This window comes from Meriones unguiculatus, chromosome 3, assembly GCF_030254825.1.
Source record: "Meriones unguiculatus strain TT.TT164.6M chromosome 3, Bangor_MerUng_6.1, whole genome shotgun sequence".
Classification (NCBI taxonomy): Eukaryota; Metazoa; Chordata; class Mammalia; order Rodentia; family Muridae; genus Meriones; species Meriones unguiculatus.
In genome coordinates this window covers 180,098,120-180,120,388 of record NC_083351.1, presented here as the reverse complement: position 1 = coordinate 180,120,388, position 22,269 = coordinate 180,098,120, and the positions used below count along the sequence as shown (strand labels likewise).

The window sequence follows — 22,269 nt, the reverse complement described above, 5'->3', positions numbered from 1 at the left end:
TTCAGAAGGCTCGACTCCGGGTTTGGGAAACAAGTTAGCTTTTTGTGTCGTGAAACTTAGTTAAAGGACTTGGCTTTTGCTTCTGAATTGTGAAGTGCAAACTCCTCCCCCACTGCGAGCTGGTTGGGGGAAGGGGAGAGGAATAGCCAACCTTATCCAGCGTCTGTGTTCTTATCTGATCAAAAACATTAATTGCTTAGGCTTTTAGTCATCGTTGCCACTTATTACATCCTGTTAAAAATTACCTTTTTAGTTGGCATACAAAGTAATAGGTTTCACTATGTTTTACAGACATATCATTTTGCTCATATTTACTCCTCTGCTCTTGCCTTCTCAAACTTTTGTTGATAATTTTTTCTTTTTTTTCCCTCCCTCCCTCCTTCCCTCACTAACTCCCTCCCTTCTTTCCTTTTTGGTTTTTTGAGACAGGGTTTCTCTGTAACAAGAGGCCTGGCTGTCCTTGAATTCACAAGAGGTCTTCCTGCCTCTGCCTCCCAAGTGCCCTGGGATTAAGGGAGTGCACCACCACACCTGGCTGTGTTATACACGTTTTAAAAGTATAGCTTATCAGTTATTTATCAGGTTTAAATTTTAGGAAAATGAATACAAGTTTCAGAACTCTACAAGGGTAAAACGTATGGTTATTATTTAACAGTGAAATTTATACCGCTTGTTGGAGGTAGAGACAGCTTTCATTGCCTTTAGGAAATTATGATTTTCTTGATTAATAACATAATACAGATCATACTTGTAGCTTTCTTTTAGGAAATATAGAGATAAACTGCTAACCTAAGATGTAGAAGAGATCAATTTTGGTATAAAATAATTGTATAGGGGTTTTTTATACCCTTAGAAAGTGTGGCTTTCAATACAGTGAACTATGCCCTAGCAGGCTTATTAAATTTCATTTTTCCACAGCTTGCAAAAAGCCCATTCCTTTATTCTGAGTAGTTAAAAAAAAAGCAAGTAAACAAAACAAAACAAAAAAACACTAGCCATCATATTTTTTAGTTCCTCCTTGAATCCCAGTTCTCTGTGTTCATATGTGTGTCCATGTTCATTTCTACCTAGGAGGAGTACTTTTGTACTCAAAACATAGTATTGATGTATAGCATTTTTTTAAAGCAAATCTTACAATACAATTTGGCATCTGAAATTTGATATTTGTGTTTATTCTAGCTCTGGGAGACAATCATGAACAATATTTTGTTGAGTTCTTGGGGTGTTTACGTAAAATGCAGATTTACAAGATGCTTTTTAAGTCTGTAGAATCCAAGTTTGGGTTTTGTTTCATTTGAAGCATTAAAGTGCGGTCACTTCTGTCCGTGACTTAAAAGAATACACTTTGGTGACTTTAGTTTTGGCTTGGATTTGTCAGAGTGAGACAGACGCATGTTCATTGTGTTGAAACGCAGCTATGCTTTCCTCCACACTAGAGAAGAATTCGTTTCTTGCATTGAGTTGAGGCTTTGCTTTTGAACTCTGCCGTTGCTACACTGTCCATTGTTTTTTCTTTTATTAACATTCCACAGTTCATCATTTTTTCATTATTTGTTATTATAATGCCTTTTCTTTTTCTTTAATCTTATCTGTCTTTAAAACTTGTTCTCTAACTTTGTTTTCCATTTTCTCTTTTGTACTTTTTCCATACAGTGTTGTTACAGATCTTATAGCAGTCGGTTTAAAGGTAGGAATCTTTTACTATCCTTTCATAATCATTTTAATATTTTAATTTTGAGATTTTCTCCCAGTGGTGAAATCATTTCACTTCCTCAAAAAATTGTCTTTTGTTCTGTGTGATAATAATCCTTTACTTTAAACTTCAAAATAAGGAGGCCTGTAGCTAATTTTGGATTTTATGTATCTTTCAGGAAGAACTATAGTATTACACATGTAAAAAGAAAAACAAACCCAATGTTTTACTTAATTATCAGGATATTTGGGGGTGGGAAATCGGTTTTGTTTTTGTAGTGAAAATAATCGTAGACTCTGATTTATTTTGTGGATTAGTTCTTTTTTTTTCAAATAATCTTTTGTGGGTGCACTTGCGAGTAATAAAATAACAATAGCTGATCTTTAGTGCCAACCAGCTATGTGCCGTATGCTCTACATGTATTCTCACCAATCATTAATAGCATTCCTTCAAGATAGGTAATTACTATTCTTATTTTAGAGGTAAAAAAGCAGGGTGAGGAAATCTGACCAAGGTGTTGAAATGCTTGTCTTCCCTTTCTGTTTTCAAAGCCTTACCTTTTTTTTATTACACCTTGTTGCTAGCAGTGAAGCGTCTATATAAAAGGTGAACGTCTAGAGAACTTAAGGTTTTGTAGTAATGATTTTTTCCCCAAGTTTGAAGTCGATAGTTACTACACCAGAGTCTTCTCATTATTGGATTAAAAAATATGAATCAAGTAAATGGTGCTCCCCAATATGAGGCTTTTAAAGATGTAATTGTCTGGGGCTGGAGAGATGGCTCAGCAGTTAACAGTACTGGCTGCTCTTGAAGGTGACCTGGGCTGTGTTCCAGGCATGTGTATGGTGACTCACAACCACTACCTGTATATCCAGTTGCAAGGGGCTCAGATGCAGTTTTCTGACCTGTGAGTGCACATGCTTTTCCAGGCATGAGGCACACACACATACATGAAATGCAAAGATAAGTAAATAAAATCATCAAAGATAACTGTGATAAAATTTTCTTTGGTATTTGATACTGAGTTGAGAATCAAGCTCAATAGGCACAGAGTACAGATCACTGTGGAAAGTAGAACAACTATTTCACCTTTGTGTTTTAAATAAGCTGTGATCACTTTGCTCTGTCAGGGTTAGCACACATCCCACCGCTGTCCACTGTCTGTGAATTTCTATACGCTTTGCTAGCCAGTTCTGTGGTTTTGTTTTTTACAGTTACTGGATCTGATGGTGGTGCTTATAATCTGTGGTTTTTCTTTCTCTTCTTTCCTTCCTCCCTTCCTCCCTCCCTCCCTTCCTCCCTCCCTTCCTCCCTCCCTCCCTCCCTCTCTCCCTCTCTCTCTCCCTCCCTCCCTTCCTCCCTCCCTCCCTCCCTCCCTCTCTCCCTCTCTCTCTCCCTCCCTCCCTTCCTCCCTCCCTTCCTCCCTCTCTCCCTCCCCCCTCCCTCCCTCTCTTCCTCCCTTCGTTCCCTTCATCCCTCCTTCCCTCTCAACAAGGCCTTGGTTGTCCTGATGTCCTGGACTTACTCTGTAGACCAGGCTGGCCTCGAACTCACAGAGATCTGCCTGCCTCTGCCTCCTGAGTGTTGGGATGAAAGGCATGCACCACCATTCCTGGTGCTATGCATTCTTATGAAATAAGCATCACGAGAAGCAGCATTTAACACTAAGAATGTCTGAGACTAGCGTAATTGGCAATTATTGTACTATCTTTTGGGGTTCAGTAGAGTTGATCTGCTTTGGCAAGCTTGAATATGATATATTTATGTCTGAAGAGATGATAAGCTGATTAGTTGATTTCAGTAGGCAGCCTGTATATATGTATTTATTTAATAAGACATTATAAATTTATCTAGTATCCATAATGAGATAGATACTAGAATCATGTTATAAAATTATTCATTATATGTACTTTCTGGCAAAGTTGGTTTTTTTATGTCACCAAGGAACTTTAATTATTACCAAATAGTGGGCCATTAAGGTTAGCATTTCACCTAGAATATATGCAAGAAAAACCAACATTTATTTCCTCTGTTTACTGTGTGTAACAACACAATTAATGGCTTTTAGCAAGAATGGAATTCAGATTATATTACTTAAGATTACTTTCCTGGATTAGAAAAGTTATTTAAAATGAGTGTAAAATTTGTTTAATGCTTATGTGTTTTTCCTGTATATATGTTATGCATATGGCACATGCATGTCTGTGTATGGAGGTCAGAGGAGGGCGGTCTACAACTGGAGTGAAGGGCGCTTGCGAGCTACTGTGTGGGCACTGGGGTATGAGCCTGAGTCATCTGCAAGAGCAGTAAGTGCTGGAGCGCTCACTCCAGTCCCCCACAATTTATTTAGATTTTGGAAAAGATAATTAAGTGCTCTTAAATGTATAATTAATTATTTTAACAAAGGGAAACTGAGTTGGTTTTAGAGTGATTTAGAATGTGTCATGAAGGAAAACACATATGTCTGTCTCTTTACTATTGTGTTTCCAGTGTCTGATATATTATAATCTCACAGTGTCTGATGTATTATAATCTCAAAAAATGTTTGATGATGAATGAATGCCAAATTGTAACACACATAGTTAATATGGCACACATACTAAAACCCAAGCTTTCTCATATTCTAATAGGCGTATATTTAGTGAGAAAGAATTTCTTGTTTTTTTTTTAGATTCGAATTGTATTAAAGACATGTATACATTTTCAGGTGTGTTAGGATTCTAATCATTATATGTACCTTGAACGTCTTTTTGTGGGGTATTAATTTTAACCTTTCCAAATTAAAGGATTAACTTTTGGAATTCATCATGAAAAATTTTTCATTTTTGTGTGGTTGAGATAGTCTTGCTATGTTAACCAAGCTGGACTTGAACCTGTTTCAGTCTTCAGTGTCTGGGCTCACAGGCATGTACTACCATGGCTGGCTATATGTATATGTCTATATTTTATAAATATATATAATACATAAATACTATATATTTTGTATATAGTATTATATATAATGAGACTAATTGAAAAACAATGGATCACTAATGTTACATATTTTTATTACTATATAATGTATCTTATAATAATATGTGATTGAATCATGAGAAACAATGAGCAGTAAGTTCTTTCAAATGAAGGCACAATCGAGTGATGAAGAGTGATATGGCACACATTTTAAGGATTTTATTATACTGTGTAAATCTGTGTCAGCATTGTAGGCAATAGCCTTTTCTCCATGCCAAAGTGCATTTAAACATCCAGCTTATGCTTTAATTAGTATTAGCTGGCAAGTACTTAAAATCTCAAAACCACATTTTCCATATTCCTGCTTATTCAGTCTTCTGTATGAACTGTGTAATCTTTTCTAGGTACTCACCTATTTTTAGTGGTTAGTTGAGTATAGAAAGATGCATGTTTAGAAAGGACTGTAATTGTCTTCCAATAACTTATGCCTACTGTGTAGAAAAGAACAATACAGCATGTTGTAGAAAAGAACAATACAGCATGTTGTCATTAATTTTGAGGGCCAGTCTTCTCCATACTTGACATTGGGGGTTAACAAGCATTAGCCCATGGGCACATCTGGCTTGCCACCTGTTTCTTAAAGTAGTTTTATTGGAACACAGCCATCTTTATTTGTTTCCATATTGTCTGTGGTTACTTTCACATTATAATAGCAGAACTGAGTAGTGATTGCAGGCTCTAAAGCATAACATTTTCACCTCCTGGCCCTTTACAGAGAAAGTTCACTTACTGTTAATGCTTTACTATTGAAAATATGGAAGGCTTTGGCTGCAAATTCTTTTAAAATGAGATGTCATTTATCTAGAGTGCAATTTAATAAAGTTTGACAAATTTTAACTCTAATCAAAACGATAGAACGCTACTCTCTAAAAGATCTCTGTTATCTCTTTCCAGACACAGTCTAGGCAGCTGTTCTGATTTTTGTTAGCGTAGATTAGTTTTACCTGTTTTTGTACCTCATATGAATTGAATCATAGAGCATAAGCTATCTGGTGTATGGCAATTTTTATCTAGCAAAATGATATTTAGATTTATCTATGTTGTTTTGTAGGAGTTGTACATCCTCTTTTTATCTCCGTATTTTATTGTGTCTTAAAATCTGTTTTTATGTTGATGGGCACTTGAGTTCTTTCCAGTTATGGAATTTTACAAATAAATCATTTATGAGTGTGAGTGTGTGTGTGTGTGTGTGTGTGTGTGTGTGATTTCATTGTATGTCTATCTTCTAAGCCCAGAAATAGAAGTGCAAGGTGATAGGACATGCATATTTATCAGAAACTGTTCAATATTGTTTGGATCTTGAATGTTCCTCAAAGGCTCACTCTACAGGGTAGCATTTTGGGGAATTAATAGAAGCTTTTAGGAGATTTAGTCTCCTGGGAAGGTTTTAGGTTTCCATGAGATTGTGGACGTTGGCACTTCTTTCTCTTTGCTTCCTGGACTTTAGGTGAACAGTTTGTCTGTCACCCACGCACTGCCATTTCCAGCTGGCCTTTTTACTAGAGGCCTGAAGCAGTTAGTACATCTACCTTATCTTAGACTGGAACTCCTAGAACTGTGAGCTGAACAAACTCTCATCTCAAAAGTTAGCCGTCTCAAGTATCTCAGTATAGTGATAGAAGAGCCTACTCACAAACTGTTGAACCATTTTCTAAAACATACGTACTTCACACAGCCTGCTGTACAGTAGAGGTCACATCTGTGGCCATATTACCTTCAATGTGCCTGATCTCTCAGTCACATCTCTGTTAGAGCTCGTGTTGTCTTTCATCCTTTGCGGTCCTTGGTGCCGCTCAGTTTTCCTTTTAGGTGCTCTAAAAAGGAAAAATTTAGGTCCAATGGGTAGTGTCAGTAAGATTTTATTACACTTGCAGTTTTGTTATTGATTGATCACTAGTGCCTGTTTTTTTTATATAAGTACCCTTTTCTGTGTTATCTAGCTGTTCGCTTTTTTTTTTGGGGGGGTGATGTCTGTGGAGTCTTTTTGTTTTTGTTTTTTGAGACAGGGTTTCTCTGTGTAGCCCTGGCTGTCCTAGAACTCACTCTGTAGACCAGGCTGGCCTCAAACTCAGAGATTTGCCTGTCTCTGCCTCCCACATGCTGGGATTAAATGTGGGTGCCACCACCGTCTGGCTTTTTAACAGTATTCTTTATTCTAGTGAAGTGTCTTCTCTTAACAAATATATTCAGTGGTTCTTAACCTTCCTAATTCTGTGACCCTTTAATACAGTTCCTCATGTTGTGGTAACTCCCAACCATAACATTATTTTTCTTGCTACTTCAAAACTAATTTTGTTACTGTTACGAATGGTAAAGTAAATGTCCGTGTTTTCCCCTTGCCTTAGCCAACTCCTGTGGAAGGGTAGTTTGACCCCTCAAAGGCATTTCTACCCACTGCCCTAGAATTAGAGTTTTAATTTTGTGAGCCACCATGTGGGTAGTGGGAATTGAACCTAGAGAAACAACTGCTTAACCCAAGTTATCTTTCCAGGCCATTTGTTAAGTCTTTAATGTCCTTCTTCCCTCCTTTCCTCCCTCTTTCCCTCTCTCCCTCTCTCTTCCTTCCTGGTCATTTGTTAAGTCTTTAACTTTTCTTTCCCTTCCTCCCTCCCTCCCTTCTTTGCTTTGAGACAGTTTCCCTGTGTAGTCCTAGGTGTCCTGGAATCAGCTCTGTACACCAGGCTGCCCTCCGCCTGCCTCTACCTTCTGAGTGTTGTGAGTAAAGGTATGAGCTACCACCACCCTGCTCTTGAGTGTTTCTTAAAGACAAAATACAGCTTTAAAAACATTTATTTATATACTTACGTAATTGTTTGTACATAAGCCACAGCATATGAGTGGAGGTCAGAAGCATCTTGCTTCCACTCTGAGTTCAGAGGGCCAAACTCAAGCTTGGTTACAAGTACCTTCCCACTGAGCCATCTCATCAGTCTCCAAAATATAGCTCGCTCGCTCACTTTCTTTCTTTCTTTCTTTCTTTCTTTCTTTCTTTCTTTCTTTCTCTCTCTCTCTTTTTCTCTCTCTCTCTCTCTGTTTCTTTTTTTTTCTTTCTCCCTCCCTCCCTCCCTTCCTTCTTTATTTTTTGCTATTTTGTTATTTTTTTGAGACAGGGTCTCATTATATCACTGTATAGCCCTGGCATTCTGGAACTCCCTATGTAGACCAAGCTGGCCTAAAATTCAGAGGTCTGCTTGCTACTGCCTCTGGAGTGTTGGGGTTAATGATGTGGACCTTCACAGTCCACATTAGTGTAGTTGAATAAATATATTAAAGTACTTACTTTTCTTGTTGCTGTGACCAAATCCCTTAAGGAAGAGAGAAAGGTTTACCATGAGGTTACCCTCATGGTTTGAGGGTACAGCCCAACATTGTGGGAAAGGTGTGGAGACAGGAGCTTGAGGTGGCGTCACACAGTCAGGAAGCAGAGAGGTAAATGCTAGTGCTCCGCTAGCTTTTTTCTCTTTCTCTTTTCTTCAGTCTGGGATTCTAGTATTTTTTCACTCAGTTAAACTTCTGGACATACCCTCCTATGCAAATCCAGACAAATTGACACTGAACATTAAACTATCACATCTACCACGTTCCTAGCTTTTTGTCCATTGCACTTACTCTTGGTTTCTTCGGATTCTTTTTTTTGCTTTTGAAATGAAGTCTTCCTAAGATGTGCAGGCAGGCCTCCAACTTCAAATCTTCCCACATTAGCTGGCCTTTAGTGTGGCTGGAGTTACAGGCGTCTGCCGCATCTAGACCCTTCTCTTGTATTAGTTGAACATATACTTGATTCCATTTCTGTTACGTGGTATATTAATTAGGTATACATTATGTAAATACTCTCTGTAGTTGCCTTGTCATTAGCCTATGCATTTATAACTCACTTAGTACAGCATCCAAAATCACTGTAATGCTTCATGGCACTATATGTACTGTAAGACGGCGCTTCCAGTTGTTTTCTGTCACTTATGGCCTTTCTGTCTTTCCTTTTACAAAGCATATGTATGATCATCCTATGCATATGCATGATCATCCTATGCATATGCATGATCATCTTATGCACTGCTGCTGCTACTACATTATGTAGATATAGTATAGCACAATTATATTTTGAAAATATTTTTTGTGTGTATGTATCTGAACTACTTACAGGAAAAACTGAGGCTCATTTTAGCCATAAAACTAATTTATGATAAATACATGTAGAGATTCTTTATAGTTTATTTTCCCTAGCTTTCCCAGCTGGGAGCTGAGCCAGGACTTCCAAAGTGCCACTTACTACCAATCTAAGTCCTGAGTGTGTCCTCCCTCGCTCTCTCTCTCAAATTTTATTTTGAGACAAGCGCTCTATAAATTGCTGAACGTGGCTTTGAAGTATCATGTTTTTGATTAATACTTGCATTATTTTTAAGTGCCTTACAGTTTTCTTTTTTTACTAATTTTCTTTTTAACCCATGGATTATTTAGTACTTTAAAATTTTTAATTGCTAACTACAATTTTTTCTTCTGTTACTATTTCTAATTCATTTTTTTCTCTTCCTCCCTTTTCTCCTTTCTTCTTCCCTTGTCTTTCTTCTTTCCTGCTTTGTAGCCCCAGTAGCCTGGAGTACAAACTTGTTGTTTCACCTTCCGGCTCAGGCCTTGTCGCACTGTAGCCTGCTGATCTCTCCGGTCAGAGAAAAACAGTCTCAGTAGATTTCTTTGGGTGAAATTGAGACTTCTTTAATGAACTAATGCAGGAACTGGCACACGAGAGCCAAAGGGCTCAGTACAGTTCACTGTCATCTGTTTTGTGTATCTTGTGAGCTCAGATAGTTTTTATGCATGCAAGTGTTAAAAAATAAATTTAATTTTTCATGAAGGGTGAAAAATGGATGAATTCCAAATCTTAGTGTCTTAAGTTTTATTGGAATAGAGTGGCTCGTTTCTGTGTTGTGTATGGTTACCTTTTGTTCAGGTAGCAGTGTAGATGAATAGTTGGTTCAAGACACTTATTATCTGGCCCTTGACAGATAAGCTTACCAACCTGCTACTGTATCTGTGGTATGATGCCCTCTTTGTGCGTGTGAGATAAATGCTCTACCACTTAGAACTGAGGCCCAAAATGTCTGCTTCTGTAAATGTTTATTCTTAGCCGTGTATCTGGTTTTATTTGCAGTATATCTGTTTGCACAAGTTGTTGACTGTGTTACTTGTTCCTCTTGTCATATTTTGTGTGTTCATTTTGTTAGTCTCTGAGAGGGATTTATTAAAATTAAATTGTACTGTTGATTTTCATTTTTCTGTATTTCACTGGCAATGTTTTCTCTGGGTTGCAACTTTATTTTTGATGACCAGTGCTTTATTAAGATATCTCATCACTTTTGTGTGTGGGTGAGTGTGAGCATGCATGTGCCTATGTGGAAGAGCTTGTGTCTTCATCATCCCCCATCTTGTATGTATGTGGCTTGTATGTGTGTACCTGTGTGTAAGTGTGTATGCAGGTCAGAGGTTAATTTCTGGGCTTTTTTCTCAACTTCTTTCTATCTTATTTAATTTTTGTCCGTTGTCTGTACTGCATGTGCGCTCCTGGACTCACACACGTGGAGGTTGGAGGATAACTTGGTGGACTTGTTTGTTTCCTACCTTTATGTGGGTTCTGGGGCTAGAATGCCAAGTTGCCAGGCGTGTGGGGCTTACAGCTTTACCAGCCAAGCCATCTCTCCAGCCCCACCTTGTCTTGGTCTTTCTCGGAATTTGGAAATCCCTGACTGTGGTATTGTGCTAGACTGTCTGGCCAAGAAGCCCCAGGATTCTTCTGTTTCTACCTTCTCAGCAGTGGGATTACTAGGCCTTTTCTATTGGTGGTGTGTATCCAAACTCAGATTTTCATGACTGCACCACACATAACTGTACCAACCGAATCATCTCCCCACACCCTCACTTTTTTTTTTTTAAAGAAATCATTATTATTTTACGTGTGTGTTTTGATTACATGTGTCTGTGTGCACTACTTGGGTGCTTAATGAAAGCTAGATCCTCTAGGACTGGAGTTACATGGGGTTGTGAGCAGTCATGTAGGTGCTGTGACTCAAACCCAGGTCCTCTGGAAGAGCAGCCAGTGCTCTTAACTGGAGCCATGCCTCCATTCCTTATTTCTGTCTTTCTTTAGTCACCTGTTAGCTTTGGTGTTTTTTTGTCTTTTGTTTTCTTTTATTTGGAAAAATGATTAAATAGTTAATGTATGCTTATACAGCAGGGCTTCTGAGGCTTTGTATACTTGAGAGTATTTTTAAGCTGAGTAATTTAATTTATTTTATTTTTTAAAGATTTATTTATATGAATGATCTGTCTGCATGTATATCTGAAAGTTAATACTGAGGGCATCAGACCCCATTGCAGATGGTTCTGAGGTACCATGTGGTTACTGGGAATTGAACTCAGGACCTGTATAAGAGCAACCAGTGCTCTTACCCACTGAGCCATATCTCCAGCTCCGAATGAATTATTTGAAAAGCTTTCTTCAAACATCCTTTTATTGAGACTTCTGGTTCTTTAAACTGAGTCTGTAGCCATTTGTCTATGTCATCTTCACATACAATGCTTGCAGTTATCCTACTTCCTTGGGGTGTTCTCTTTTAGTATCTTCTTTTTTGTTTTTTTGAGACAGGGCTCCTGTGTTTTAGCCATGGCTGTCCTGAAACTCACTCTGTAGACCAGGCTGGCCTCAAACTCAGAGATCTGCCTGCCTCTCTGCCTCCCAAGTGCTGGGATTAAAGGTGTGTGCCACCACTGCCCAGCTCTCTTTTAGTGTCTTAATTTCTGGAACACATACATTCCTCTAGCTTTTGAAATATCTGGTTAGCTAGTACCATGAGTATGAAAGGCCATCACCTAGATCAGTTATTCTATCATGAAATTACCAGATTCAATAGATGAGGATGTGATTCTGAAGCTTCCAGGGAGAAAGAAGTTAGTTTTAAATAAGTGAAGGTCTGATGAGACTTTTTAAAAAAAAAAAAACAAAAAAACAAACAAACATTGAGCCATCCCAGAAGACTAGAAAAGACTTTGTTAGTTGTCTAGAATGCTTGGAAAGCAGTCATTCTAGATTTGAACAAGGAGATCCCAGTAGAATGAATACTGTCATGGAATGCTTGACACAAAAGTTGATATAATATAGGACAAGAATATAAGCAAAACTAAAAGTAAGGTCAGTAAAGATGTCATGGAAATCTAAACAAATGGTAAGAAAATTTATGGTTGTTAGTGTACCAAATTAGACTGTGTTATACAGTTAATGGGTCTACAGTAATGCATTTGATCATAAATCTAGAAACAATTTTTGTCTTCATGTAGCTGTAAGGTTGTGACATTGAACCATAGATTAGAAAATGAACTGTATCAGGACTGTGATTTCTTAATAATAATTACATAGTTACAAAAGCGCTGTTTCTTGATTTTCAACTTTGAGTCAGCCTTTACTTACCACAGGAATGGACAGAGCCTGTAATTGCAGGGCAGAATATGACAATTATAATAATAAAAGGGCTAAACTGATGGAAGGGGGCAGGGAGATTACTACCTCTAACAGCTTTGTTTTTCACAATGAAAATCAAAAGGTAATGATGAATTGACAAATAAGGAATAAAGATATTTTTAAAGTTCAAAGGTGGCCAGTGCTAATGCACACCTGCTATTTCAGAACTTTGGAGTTAGAGGCAGGAGGATTGCTAGTTTGAGAATTTATATCATATCCTGTATAGAAAGTTCAACAGCAAGACCTCATCTCAAAATTCTATTTCATGAAATCTTTGAAGACTTTTCAAATGGATATTCAGATTTAATAGGCTCAAAGGATTCTATAGATTTGACCTTTATTTTTTTAAAAGAAAACATCCTCTCCAAAGTATAATGAATCCATGAAAAGTATTAGATAAAGAGAATTCTAAAAATAGCAAGAAAAAGGGTGTCAAGTTAGCTTGTGCATGTAGCTTAGTGGTAGAGCACTTGCCTAGCCTGCATGAAGTCCTGAGTGTGACACCAGCACCACAGAAAGATCCATAAAGGGACCTGCTGTTAACTCACAACAGATGTCCAGATGTCTCTAGAGAAGTCATATGAAGCAAATGAATGATACCATACATTCACAGTCCTGGGAAGGGATGGGAGGAACAACCAAGATTACTGTACTCTTTATAGTTACTCTTTAGAATTAAAGGAGACATACTTCCTAGGACAGCAAAAGCCAAGGGGAATTTGCTATCACTAGGTCAGCTATAATAAATGAAAATGTAAGAAAGTATGAAGTTCAAAAGTCAAACTTTAAAACAAACAAAAGTATTTACCAAGGCCATGCTTTATTAGTATCAGTTCATTAGTGAAGACTCACAAAAACTGAAAGTGAAAGGATCAAAAAAGATATTCTCCACAAACAGAAATCAAAAGTTAAGTAGAGAAATCACACATTACATAGAAAACTGAAAAGAGACAGGTCACTCTGTAAAGATGAAGGGATAGTTTAAGAAGCTAGAATTACAGTTAGAAATACATATGTATTCAATTCTGGGGACACTCCTTTGTATAAAGCAGATGGTGCTAGTTATAAAAGGAGAGTAGAATAGATTACTGTATTGTTTGGGACTCCATCCCATGTTCATTAATGAACATACCATGTAGAAAGAAATCACCAAGGAAGCCTCAGAGGTAAGATATATATACTGCAGAGCAAGTGGAGCTGACAGACATTTACATAACATGGCACGCAGCAGCTGCAGAATGCATATTCTGCAAATGGAGTAGTCTAAATAGACATAGGCTACAGGACAAATCTAATAGACTGAAGAATTTGACATGAGAATGTGTTTGCTCTGACTGCAATGGGATAAGTAAAACCAAGAGAAAATAAGCTGAGCAGTGGTGGTGCACACCTTAATCTCAGAGCCCAGGAGGCAGAGGCAGATCTCTTGAGTTCCAGGATATCCAGGGGCACACAGAGAAACCCTTGTCTCAAAAAGCAAAACAAAAATTATAAAAATGCATGTATACCAAGTAACATTCTTTTGAATAACCGGTAGGTCAAAAGAAAAATTGATCCATGAATGCACACCAAAACCAGTGGGATAGCAGTGCTGAGATAGAAACTATAATGATTTACTATTATAGCATGTGGAGTTACATGGCTATAGCCCTAGACCTGAGGAGATAGCAATAGGAGGGTCATGAGTTTGAGGCAATTTAGACCAATAGCAAATATGATCTTGTGCCAGAAAGAAAAAGAAAACCAAACCAAACATTTCAAATGCATTAATGATAAGGAAATAGAATGGCAAGAGCAAGTGAACTCAAAATTAGTAGAAGGAAAGAAAAGATAGTAATCAGAGCAGATAAAGTCTTGGGGTCAGAGATCCAAAACTCTAAAGCAAATAAAAATCTAAGGAAGAGCTAGCTGGTTTATTGCAGTTGTAATAATACTTGTAAAATCTTTAGCTACACTAACCAAAGAAAAAAACAGAAGATAGAAATAAGTATATAAGAGGTAAATAAACAGACATTACAATCCATAATGCCACTGAAATGCAAAGTTCAGATTATTGTATAGAACTCACACTGCAAACTGGAGATCCAAGAAATTTATTTCTGTGTATGTATTAGGTAAAACAATTATTTTTTTTTCTATTCCTATTCTTGCTCCCAAATAATGACACAGAGACCTGTCACGTTATTAATAAGCTTTGAAGCACTAAGCTGGGCGGATAGTGACCTGTTCTAGCACGGTTACAGTAGCAAGGCTACTTTTAGCCGAGTGTCCTATGCTGCTCGCCATTAGAGTCTCTCCTTGGTGCTTCTGATCCATCTGCCCTCATGGCGGCTTCCTCATGGCCCCTCCTCCTCCTCCTTGACTGTTTCTCCTTCTCCACCTTTTCTCCCTCTCTCTCCCACCTGGGACCCCCTCCCTAGGATTGGAAATTCATCCCTAACTCTTCTGCCTAGCTATTGGCTGTTCAGCTCTTTATTAACCGGAAGTGATAGAGAACAATTTTTTACACAATGTTGAGACAAGAAATTCTTCATAGAAATGACAGTGTCCACATCTGGACTGCAGTCAGATCTCTGGGCACATAATTCAGCATCTGAATACATAGTGCATAAAACCGTCCCCCAAAACTTACCAGAATCAAATCATGAGGACAGAAGAAGTGCAGAAAGACAAATATCAAATACTAAGATTGAGTGTTAAAGTTCTAACAAAAACCCAGGATCTTGTATCTTTTTTGCTGAGGGACACACACACACACATTGTGAGTACATGTGCATACACATGCTTGTGGAGATCATAGGTCAAGTCAGTATGTTCCTCAGCTGTTTTTGGAACTTGCCAATTTGGCTAGATTGGCTGGCCAGTAAGCCCCAGGGACTCTCCTGTCTCTACCATCCAAGCGCTAGGATTATAGGTGTGTGCTGGACTTTATGTGCTGGGAATCCAGACTTAGGTAGGATCTCATGCTTGTATGATAAATGCTTTGTGGACTGAGCCACTTTCTAAATAAGTTTACCAAACAGTTAACACCAATTCTGTAAGTGTTCCAAAGGATTATAATAGTGGGAACCATCCCCTGAGGCTAGCGTTACCCTGATACGAAAGACAGAGACCTATCAAAAAAGGAAACTGTGAGCCGATACATGTAATAAAAAGATGCAAAAATTGTTGATAAAAGACTAACAGATCTAGATCAGCCATACAGTAGTATTTATACCTACAATTAAAATGGTCTTTATTCCAGGAATGAAAGGGTGTCTGAGTGTGCACAAATTGATAAGTGTGGTAAAAATGACATCAACTGAGTAAAGAATAAAAGCAACAATGAAAGAAATTAGTAAAATTTAACATTAGTTCATGATAAAATAATCTTTTAAACACTAAGTAGAGAAGAAATGTAACTCACCATAGTAAGGATGGTGTGTTAAAGTCCCACATAGCCAGCATTGTAGGATGGGGGAAAGCATCAGTTGCTGCTTTTAAGATGAGGAACAAGACAAGGATGTCAGCTATCCACCACCATTCAGTATTACCCTGGGAAATCATATCCAGGGCAACAAGATGAAGGAAACAAATACAGGGAATCCACATAGGAAAAAGGAAATCAAATTATCAGTAGTTGCAGGTGACATTATTTTATATGGAAGAAAATCTAAGCACTTCAAAAATTGTTTGAATTGGTGAAAAATTTAGTAAAGTTGAAGGATTCAACCTTACTAAAAATCCTTAGTCTAAAACTCAGACTAATACAATGGCAACAAAGTTACTGAAGAAGTCAAGAGGCTTTAAAAGGCACCTAAAAACCTATAAATGACGTTAACTAAGGTTGAGCTGGACTTGGTGGCACATGCCTTTAGTCTCAGCATTTAGAAGACAGGTTTTGCTCAGTGGTGTTGGTGTTGGTGTTGGCTGGGGCAGTATGTGCCGTTAATCCCAGTACTTGGGAGGCAGAGGCAGGCAGCTCTTTATGAGCTCCAGGCTAGCCTAGTCTACAGAGGGAGTTCCAGAACAGCTAGGGCTGTACAGAAAATTCGTGTCTTGAAAAACAAACAAAAACAAGAAAACTAAAGAAGGTTATTAATGATATATAGTGCTAACTACAAAATAACTTTTGAGGCAGAAAAATGAAAGGACATCCCTTATTTATAGATGGTAAGAATTTTACAAAAATTATAGTGCTAATCAAAGTATTCTAAAGATTGTACTGAATTATTAAAATAAATGAATCATTAAAATATTAATGATTTTTACAGAAATGTAAATGTTCAAGGAAATAATGTCAGATAATAGACGTGTCAATTATCCTGACCCTGATTGTTATTGTATACACAAATTGATAATATACAGTATACTGTGTTCCACTAATGTATATAATTACTCCACATGCACACATAATTACTATGTGCCAGCCAAAAGTAAATATTTGATCTTATTAAGAATCCTCCCCTGTTGTCTTGTCTTCTTGTCTTGTCTTGTCTTCTCTTTCCCCTACCCTTCCTCCCCTCCCCTCCCCTCTTGACAGAGTTTCACTGTGTAGCCCTGGCTGTCCTGGAACTCACTGTATAGACCATATTGGCCTCGAACTCACAGGAATCCAATTGCCTCTGCCACCTGAATGTTGGTATTAAAGAATTGTGCCACACTGCTTGGCCTGGCCCCCTGTCCTTTCGTTTTTTGAGACAGGGTTTCTCTGTGTAGCCTTGGCTGGTCTGGATTTGCTTTGTACACCAGGCTGGCCTCGAATTCACAGAAATCCACTTGCTTCTGCCTCTCTGAGTGCTGAGATTACAGGTGTAATCCCACTGTGCCCGGCCCCTATTGTTTTTAACAGCTGTAAAATATTTTAAGGATAGTAGTTTTTAAGCCTCTATTGTTGGAATTTTCAATATTGTGTTCTAATGTTTTTGTTTTGTTTTGTTTTTGAGACGGGGTCTTACTGTGTCATCCTGATAGGCTTTGTAGACCAGGCTGGCCTTGAACTCACAGAGATTTGCCTATCTTTGCTTCCTGAGTGCTAGGATTAAAGGTGCCTGCCACCAGTAAACATTTTTATGAATAATAATACTTACACATATGTCACTTCATATATAAATAGGTAGTTTGTGAAATAGAATCAAGACATTGGATTGCTATGTGCAAAGTTAGTGTGGGCGTGCAGGAAAGATGAGATGGCTCAGCATTTATGTACTTCTTGCAATATATGTGTTTATTTGTTTTTATTTTTGTGGATGTGGGTGTGTGTCCATGTGCCACAGTGTGGAAATCAAAGGCAGTCAGTTCTCTCTCTCCCCCTTTCTCTCTCTGGTGGGGAAGGTTTTGAGACAGGCTATCATTGGATAGTCCTGGCTTTCCTTGAACTGTGGACTGGGGGCTGGCCTCGAATTCATAGAGATCCACCTGCCTCTGCCTCCCAAGTGCTGGGATTCAAGGTATGTGCCATCATGCCCAGCTCAGTTCTCTTCTTTTACTATGTGGATCAAACTTAGGTTCTCAGGCATGGCAACAATCGCCATTTTCTGCATATTTGACTGTCTTGCTAGCCCATGCTTCATTATATTTAATATTCACCTGGTATTCATTACATGAATTTACTGAAGCTCATTTAAATTTTATAAATTTAAATGAATTTAGTGAGACCCTGTCTCAGAAAATAAAAAAAAATACATATTTATTTAAAACTACTGCTTCTTATCTCTATAGCAGTGGTTCTTAACCTGTGGTTTTAGACCCCCTGGGAAAACTTCTGTCTTCAGGAATATTTACATAATGATTCATAACAATAGCAAAATTACAGTTATGGAGTAGCAACAAAAATTTTTGGTTGAAAGTCACCACAACATGAGGAACTGTATTAAAGGGTTGCAGCATTAGCAAGGTTGAGAACCACTGCCCTGACTTATTTAAGCAAGGATGTTTTGGTGAGTGTGTGTGTGTGTGGTTTTTAGCAGAGTACAAGAAAAAACTTGTAAGTTCTGTGAAGGAACTTATAAAGGAGAGTAATCAGTGGGGCCAGACCAGGGCCAAGGTGGTGAAAGCTCAGGACAGCAGGGGCCAAGACCCAGGACCTTGGCTAGGGATGGCAGAGGAAGGGAGGGGGGAAATAAAAGTGGACACTTATTTAAGACAACTAATGACATGCATGTAATATGATAGCATACATTTCTGTTTATGGAACAGATTACCAAGAACCGGACAAATGAATTTTCTATTTTGGAAAGTTTCACAAAGGGTTGATAGTACATCTGCTAGAAATTTGCTTTGATTGAAGGTAGTATTTGGGTATTTTCAGATTATGTTCATTTAAAGAAAAATTAGAGTCCTAGAGAATTAATAATTTTTTTATAGTTTCCCTTGATGGTCTTCATAGGTAAAACAAATGATACCTTATCCTTGAATTCATGTATATATTAGGTCTGATCTGAAATTTAGATTTTTGTTTAGTTTCAAAAATATTCCTTACATTTTATTTTAGTGGCTTTCCTCAGTTGTAGGGATTGTGTTTTAATCACGTTAATATTCTCGCTTGAATTACAAATAAAATCAATTCCTATCAGATTTGAGAACGAAACATTTTATTTCTACTGCTTAGTCACAATATTCCTTTGTTTTGTTGGTCCTGTGTATTTGTTTTTCGGTAGGAGGGAGCTTCAGTAATTTATGCTTGAGGCAAATGAAGCTGATTTATGTGTTGACATGGTCAGAGAGCTAACAATGCACAGGAAATTGCTGGACTTACGTAAACTGACCATGTGTTTCTAAGGAGACTGGTGATGCAGTGCTAGCCTCCCTCCCACACCTGCCACATGATGTTTGATATTTTGGCCTGTTAACACTTTCTTGGCAATGTTGTTAATTGTTTACTCATGATGCAGTCTTTTTCCTCCTGCTGAACAGTTTTGTTGTCTTTGAGGAGAGAACTGACTTTTTTCACACACAAATGTGTCACATAAAGTAGTAATAATAAACCTGAATTTATTCTATGTGATTGACCTCTTAATATTTGAGATCACCTTATTCCGTGAGAAAGTATAAGCAATTGCATACATTTATAAAGATGTATTTGTAATTGACAGACTTGGTTGTTTCCTGCTGCTCTAGTATAAGTAATGATCTTGGAATGTCCTTATATGTAAGTGTGCACGAGTAAGGATGCCTCAGGTGTGTGCATAGCGGTAGGTCACAGGGATCCTTTGGAAATACATTATGTTGAATGGGTTGACTAGTGTTATAGGTTGTACCAGTATATATTCCCATCAAGTCACCTCAAGTTAAGTCTCATTTAATTCTGAGAGTTTTGTTGCTCAGCTTTACCAGGGCTCCATTTTGCACCTTTCTTCACATGGTGGTGTTAGTGTCTTAACTTCGTGCCCCTCAGTAACCAGTAAGAGTAAACTTGTTTTCCAGTGTTGATTGCATATAATATTAGAAAAATATATTTTGTTCATTTACAACGTGGGTGGCTTTACTTAATTCCTGTGTTGGAAATTGGGCCACTAGAGTAATGTTCTCTGGTGTGGAACATGTTCTTGTTACAGAGTGAAAGCAAAGAAAATAAAACAACAAACAAAAAACTTGGCAAAAAAAAAAAAAAAAAAAGAGAGATTAACCATGCTTGGGTTAAATGTTGTTGTAGTCTTTATACTCCAGTGGCCAAAGCATATCACAAAATTGCTCATTGTCAGTGAGGCAGGAAGTTGTTCTCCCATGACATCGCAAGTCATGGGGCTGTGAATGGAGGACTGACGATCCTTTCGTAGGAAAGTGCAAAGTGCAGTGAGCTACAGCGGTCACAGTCTGCTTGGTGAGATGCTGCTTATTTTCTGTCATTTTAATCTTAACTCCTAGTCTTCATTTCTCATGCTTTGTTCTTTCATGATTAAGTTTTTCTTAAGGTTATAAATACTTTGTTGATTATACATACACATAGGTATATGCCGATATGTTTTCTTTCTTTTACATTAAATACATAACTTAATTTTAAAGTGTATATCTATATTTTTCTTTGCGTTTATGCTTTTTGTTGTTGGTTGTTTGAGACAGTTTCAGCGTACCTTGGGCTGGTCTGGAGCTTCTGGTTCTTCTGCCTCAGTCTCCTGAGTGCTGGGTTACAGGTGTATGTCTACATAGTCCTTGCTTCTTGTATTAGACATAGTGTCCTACTGCATAACAACAAAGTTATTCCACTATCTTCTGGGGTTTTCATCATTTTTTTTCTTTATATTTTAGTCTGCAATCCATATAAAAGGTCCTTTTTTTTTTTGGACACATTTAAATGTTATCCTTTTTAGAGAATTTTGTGAAAGGGTTGCTCATGCTGGGCACAGCCACCTGCCCCAGTTGTGAGTGAAAGAGATGAGTAATTGTGAAAAGCAGAGAAAGGAGATTTAATCAACATGCATCAGGAAGAGAAACAAAAAGAGGGGCGGGTCCTCTTGCTCATGTCCATCTTTGTGGTACTCATACAAATTTAGGTAGAGGAAGCATGGTGGGTGGGGCAAGAGGCGTGTGTGGAGCTAAGCACTGCTGACCAAGCACTGCTGACCAAGCACTGCTGACCAAGGTGTGGTCTGATTATTGTCTCTTCTGGTGCTACGTGGTGGTCACAAGGAGAGGACAGAAGGCTTCTCAGAGAGTTAGTCATGCTCCAGAGTGCTGCCTTTGTCATCATGGACAGTTACCCTCATTTGGGTCATGGTCTATTGTGTGAGGTCTATTTCTGGAATCCATGGTGACGGCAGGTTTAGGACCCTGACTGAAGACTTTTGACACCTTTGGGGGGGGGGGTCTGGAATAGGACATTATAAAAAGCTGACAATAAGATACCTCAGGTACTCATATCTTTGTTTCTTGGACCTTGAGGAGAATTAAAAAGGTTAATTTGGTGTTACCTTTTTTCCTAGGTAGTTATTAACATGCCTACATGCAGAATTAAGGACTATAATTTCAAAGTGAAGGGAGAGCTACCGGGGTCTCAGCCTGCTTTTAGTTACCTTGGATGCCCAAGTCAGGAGTCAGTGTTTTTTGTTTTTCCAGATAGGGTTTCTCTGTATAGCTTTGGCTGTGCTGGGCTCACCTTGTAGACCAGGGTGGCCTTGAACTCCCCTAGTGAGTGCTGGGATTGCAGGCATGTGTCACTGGGAGTGGTAGGTTTTGTTTGTTTTATACTCAAAATCTGGTTTTAAGAGCCTTTTATCAAATAAATGACATCTAATAGCAAAATGCATCTTATCAAATTCCTCAGTTTTTTTAGATAATCTTTATTTTAATTTTTTATGTGTATTGATCTGGGGTTGTCAGAGTCTCTGGAATTGGGAGTTCTAGACATACAGCTACTATGTGGTGCTGGGAATTAAACCTGGGTCCTCTGGAAAAGCAGCCAGCGTTCTTAACCACTGAGCCATATCTCCAGCCCCAAATCCCTCATTTTTAAATCATGTTGATACAATGGATTACTTTTTTTTTTTTTTTAAACAAGGTTTCTCTGGGTAGCCCTGGCTGTTCTGGAACTCTGTAGACCAGGCTGGTCTTGAACTCAGAGATCTGCCTGGCTCTGCCTTCCAAAAAGGCATGTGCCAGCACCATCAGGCAGATTACTACTATATATAAAACTCAAAACCTTAACTTTATCTGCAGGTAGACAGCTAACTGTCTATTGATTATCAGATCAAAAAGCAGAAATTGGGAATTTCTGTCCTTTAAGTAAGGCACTATCCTGGTGAATTGAGATTTGAAATTTTTCTTTCATTGTGCTTGCTTATTTAATTCCTTTTTTTTTTGGGGGGGGCTTTGTTAAACTTGAGAAAAAGAGCTGAGGATAGTTAATTTCTGTATGCTTAAATTTTTTTTGTTTAAATATTTGTTTAAGTATTTGTAGTAATGCAGACCCTTTGGAGGTTAATTTTCATTGGAAGCTAAAATGTTTGTTGTAGAGGCTGGAGAGCTACCGTAAGTTTAAGAGCTGCTGTTGTAGAAAACCGTAGTAAAGTTTGTTTTCCAGCAGCCACACTATAGACTGCTCACAACCACCTGGAACTCCTTGTTTTCAGGGAATCTA

General features: G+C 38.1%; 1 protein-coding gene across 5 annotated transcripts in view; it reads left to right on the top strand.

Annotated features, from left to right (window-relative positions):
• Positions 1 to 22,269, top strand: part of Ptbp3 (polypyrimidine tract binding protein 3) — a 79,856-nt gene that overhangs the window by 1,467 nt on the left and 56,120 nt on the right. For 2 of the 5 annotated variants that reach the window (XM_060381141.1, XM_060381140.1), the window contains exon 2: positions 1,654 to 1,687. The exons of 2 other annotated variants lie outside the window; for them this stretch is intronic. In XM_060381141.1, the coding sequence (XP_060237124.1) occupies positions 1,654 to 1,687 (34 nt within the window). Of the gene's footprint in view, positions 1 to 1,653; positions 1,688 to 19,997; positions 20,017 to 22,269 lie in introns of those variants that run through there. One more of the 5 variants, XM_060381142.1, reaches the window with a different exon arrangement.